General features: G+C 37.9%; 1 protein-coding gene across 1 annotated transcript; it reads left to right on the top strand.

Moving 5' to 3' along the window:
- Positions 1 to 247: 247 nt before the first annotated feature.
- Positions 248 to 3,123, top strand: LOC130825390 (uncharacterized). Its single transcript, XM_057690591.1, has 4 exons — positions 248 to 778; positions 871 to 1,053; positions 1,156 to 1,284; positions 2,812 to 3,123. The coding sequence occupies exons 2-4, from the start codon at positions 906 to 908 to the stop codon at positions 3,048 to 3,050; spliced, it is 516 nt and encodes a 171-aa protein (XP_057546574.1). The 5' UTR covers positions 248 to 778; positions 871 to 905; the 3' UTR covers positions 3,051 to 3,123.
- Positions 3,124 to 4,461: the final 1,338 nt, after the last annotated feature.

Genomic DNA, 4,461 nt, shown 5'->3' with positions numbered 1-4,461 from the left:
AGAACCGGTCCAACGGTTCCATGGAACCGGTTCTGGAACTGGAACCGGGACCGGTCCGGTTGAACCGGCTCAACGGTTCCATGGAACCGGAACCGGAACCGGAACCGGGACCGGTCCGGTTGAACCGGCCCACCGGTTCCAAGGAACCGGTTCGCCAATATAGCCGTTAATATAGCCGTTAACTAGCCGTTGGAATCCATCCTATAAATACTCATCACTTTCAATCATTTTCATTCACAAATCATCTCTTCTCCTACTCTCTCTACTTACTCTCTCTACTTAATTCTTTAATTACGCAATTATTCTCTTAATTACATAATTAGTCTTCTAATTATTTCTTAATTTAGTTAGTTACATAATTAATCATTTATTTATTTCTTAATTCTATATTTCTATTTTTACTTCTATACTATCAATCATGTCTTCATTTTTGAAAAAAGCCACAAAAAAAGTTACTAAAGTGGCAAAATCATTAGGAGGTTCCAGTTCCTCCAAAAGAAAGGCCACTTCTACTCCGTCGGTATCAACAACACCTCCATTAGTAATTATAATTATGAACCTAATTATCCGGAAGGGTACGACCCGGAGTTACATCAATATGCAGAAGAAGTGGAAAAAGATATACAAATTGAAGAAGAAGAAGAACAAGAAGAAGAACCAACGACCCCAATTGGGGTACATATATCTCGACAGTCATCAACAAGATCAGATGAAGAACAAGGAGAACAACAACAACAAAGACAAGCTCGTGGTAAACGAGTCAATTTCCAAACTATCGGTTAGTTTTATAATATTATTCTTCAAATTAATTAAACTTTAAATTATTTATTTATTTAATTATAGTTTTATAATTTTAAATTATTTATTTAGATGAAGATGAACCAGTAAGACAACCTTTTCCGGCAATGCCACCTCCTAGTGGTAGAGCTGTTTCACATGTGTGGTCGTATTTCACAAAAGAACCAACCGAGAATCCAGATATGTTCCTATGCACTTGTCAAATTTGTGAAAGTCAAGGAGTAAAGCCCTTAGTTTCATACAATTTCGCCAGAGGTAAATACTTTTTATGTTTTTTATACATACATAATACATTCATACATTATATATTCATATTTTATAAACATTTATTTATTGTGTTTTGTGAATACGTGTTAGGTGGTGGAACGGGATCTTTTAACAAACATTTGGCAAAGAAGCATGGAATCACAAAAGAAACTCATGCATCAAGCGGCAGCGGGACCACAAGTGGAAGCCGACAGACACAATGGGACATTCCCAACACAGGTATGCCTTTTAGATATAATCGTAATGACATGATTGATGAATTTTCTAGGTATGTAATTTGCGATGAATTGCCTTTTAACCACGGTGAAAGTAGGGCATATGAGCGTCTCACTAGACAACAATTGCAACCACAATTTAGAGCAATCCCTAGGAGCACTCTTAAAAGACGAACAATTAAATTATACGAATCAATGCGCTATGACCTAGTTGAAATGTTTAAATCGTTTAATGGTAGGGTTAGCATAACAACTGACATATGGTCTGCTCCCCCACATTTAGAATCTTATATGTGTGTAACAGCACACTGGATAGATCGAAATTGGATTATTCAAAAAAGAATAATTGCTTTTAAGACTATGCCAGAAAGACACACCGGCGAAAACATAAAATATAGATTAGTAGAGATATGTAGGGAATGGAACTTATTAGATAAAATATTTTGTTGTTCAATAGATAATGCAACCGCAAACATAAAATGTATAGAACTTTTATTTAACGAACCCGCCTTTAGTTTAATCCTTGGGGGTAGCTTATTACACATACGTTGTTGTGCGCACATAGTTAACTTATCTTGTCAAGTAGGTATAAAACAATTAAGTGAATTATTAGAACCAATTAGGGATATAGTAAAATGGCTTAGGATCGGAAAGATTAAAAGAAGATATAAACAATTATGTGACCAATACCAACTTAAAAAAGTGTATTGGTCATTAGATACTCCTACACGTTGGGGGTCAACGAACGATTTATTAAGAAAGGCGATTGCTTATCGCCCAGTAATAACACAACTATATAGTGAGTGTACAGATAGTTTCATAGCTGATGAAACTTGGGAATTAGCAATAGGTGTACATAACATATTAGAAGCGTATGACCACGCGACTAAGATTTTTTCTTATGTTTATGAACCGAACGTTCACTTAGTAATAAGTGAATGTATTACTATTTTTTATCACCTGCTTAAACATACACAAGAAGATACTAACCCACAATTAAGGCCGATTCTTGCTGAAATGATGGAAAAATGGAAATCATATTTTACCGATTTTCCTTACATTTATGGAATCGCAACCATTTTGGACCCACGTTTTAAAACCGAGGTCCTAACCAAAGTAATAGGATTTTATTATCATGCGTTAGATCGCCCGTCTTCCGATGTAGCTTATTATGTCGGAACATGTAAAAAATATTTAGCTGAACTGTATGAATTATACGCTAGTGTATATAACCCGAAACGCGATATATCTAGGCGTGCTAGCGTTTCGGCTCGTCCCTCTTTCTATAATTCAGTAATTGCTAACATAATGACGCAAGATGATAGTTTTGTAGGATCTTCTTCTTCCTCGACCACATTTTTAGAACTAGATAGTTATCTAAAACACCACTTTGAAATAGACCCAAGTGTCTATAATATTTTGGAGTGGTGGAAAGAAAAATCTGTTAAATTTCCCATTTTATCGAGAATTGCAAAGGATATCCTTGCAATTCCCGCGTCAACTAATGCGTCGGAGTCTGCTTTTAGTGCAGGTAGAAGAGTTCTGGATGAAAAGCGATCTCGTCTTGCTCCACATAGTATTCAAATATGTGTTTGCAAGAAAGATTGGGACCAAGCGGAGATACGAACACAAGGACTAAGGAACGATGATGATCAAGACGACGATGATGATCCATGGATGATGATGGATACAACTTCATCATCGTCAAGAGGAGAGTCAGCGGAAGCATCTAATCAATATCAACCACATGATGATGACGAAGACGAATAGGATCAATCCGACAAGCGACAACGATGAATCAACACTCAACAACTATAAATAAAAGGTATGACAAAGAACTACGTGGGCTTTTATTCCTTCGGGATACGTAGGCAGCTTAGTATTCATTTGGGTACTAGGTTCAAGTCCATTTTCTCCCTCTTTTTTTATTAATCATCTTTATCGACATTATCATTGATTCGTTTCTTATTAATTAATTTTTTTCCATTCATTTTAGTAAATATTTCAATAACGATGACAACTTGACATGCAATGAATTTCGCTAATAATCAAGTAATCATCAAAGGTACGTCCGCGATATTATAGTATTTTTTTATTATACAAAAATTTAAAGAAAAAATTAAAATGGAACCGATGGTCCGACCCGCCCGTCCCGTGAGTTGGAACCGCCGGAACCGCCTCATGAACCGCTAAGGAACCGTTTGGAACCGCCCGGAACCGGAACCGGAACCGGAACCGTTCGCGACAGGTTCCAAATGGAACCGGAACCGGGTGGAACCGGAACCGGATGGAACCGGAACGGAACCGGACCAACCCGGACCGTGGCCATGCCTAGGCGGTGATATGGACTCAAACTCCCAAAAGACCTCTTGAAGCTCTTTCAAACCATGGCAAAGATGGTTTTTTTTGGAATAATGAGAGAGGTCCGGTATCCTAGGGAAGTAGTGCTGATTCTAAGACCATCAAAGCCCTCACCATTAAAATAGCCAATCTTATTCAACAAATGGCTAAGGTGAGCATGGTAAGCTCCTCCTCTAACTCTAATGCTACTACTAATTTATGTGATACATGTGGCGTCCCTGGACACTGTTCAAGCACTTGCCTCCAAGTCTACGAGGACGCAAATTCTTTGTACGGTAAACAACCTAGAGACCCATATTCTGACAAGTACAATGCAGGCTATAAGAACCAACTTAATTTGTCCTACTCAAGCACCAATGTGATAAATCTGCAACATCAACAAGCCCTTTAAACATCCAACGCCATACGAGCAGTACACTCAACAAACTCAACCTAGTCTTGAGTCCCAGGTTGGTGAGCTGCGGAACATGCTAAAGACTCACATCCAAACTAGTGTCTCCCACATGAAGATGTTTGAGACATAGATAGCTCAGGTGGCACAACAAGTCAACACTCAAGCCCCAAACCAGTTCCCATGCCGACCAGAACCAAAAGGTAAAGAACCTGACTAGTTCATTAATACAGTGACTATAAGAAGTGGTAAGAAACTAGCCAATCCCCCTTTTGTAGAGGTATCTTCTGAAAAGCTAGTATATGATAAAGTTGTTTCTCATAATGTGGTGAATGATGATGATGTTAATGATATTGTAGTCCATGATAATGATGCCACTGATACTGTGATAAATGAGAAACATGGTAAATCAAAGTCTAAGTCACTGAT

The sequence above is a fragment of the Amaranthus tricolor genome, chromosome 10, assembly GCF_026212465.1.
Source record: "Amaranthus tricolor cultivar Red isolate AtriRed21 chromosome 10, ASM2621246v1, whole genome shotgun sequence".
In the NCBI taxonomy this organism is placed as follows: Eukaryota; Viridiplantae; Streptophyta; class Magnoliopsida; order Caryophyllales; family Amaranthaceae; genus Amaranthus; species Amaranthus tricolor.
The sequence above is the reverse complement of the archived record's forward strand: the minus strand, read 5'-3'. Positions and strand labels throughout refer to the sequence as shown.

Coding starts and splice junctions, on each gene's coding strand:
- LOC130825390 (XM_057690591.1), top strand. CDS start 906: ATGCCACCTCCTAGTGGTAGAGCTGTTTCACATGTGTGGTCGTATTTC. Junction 1,054..1,155: donor TTCATACAATTTCGCCAGAG/GTAAATACTTTT, acceptor AATACGTGTTAG/GTGGTGGAACGGGATCTTTT. Junction 1,285..2,811: donor ATGGGACATTCCCAACACAG/GTATGCCTTTTA, acceptor CTTTTAGTGCAG/GTAGAAGAGTTCTGGATGAA.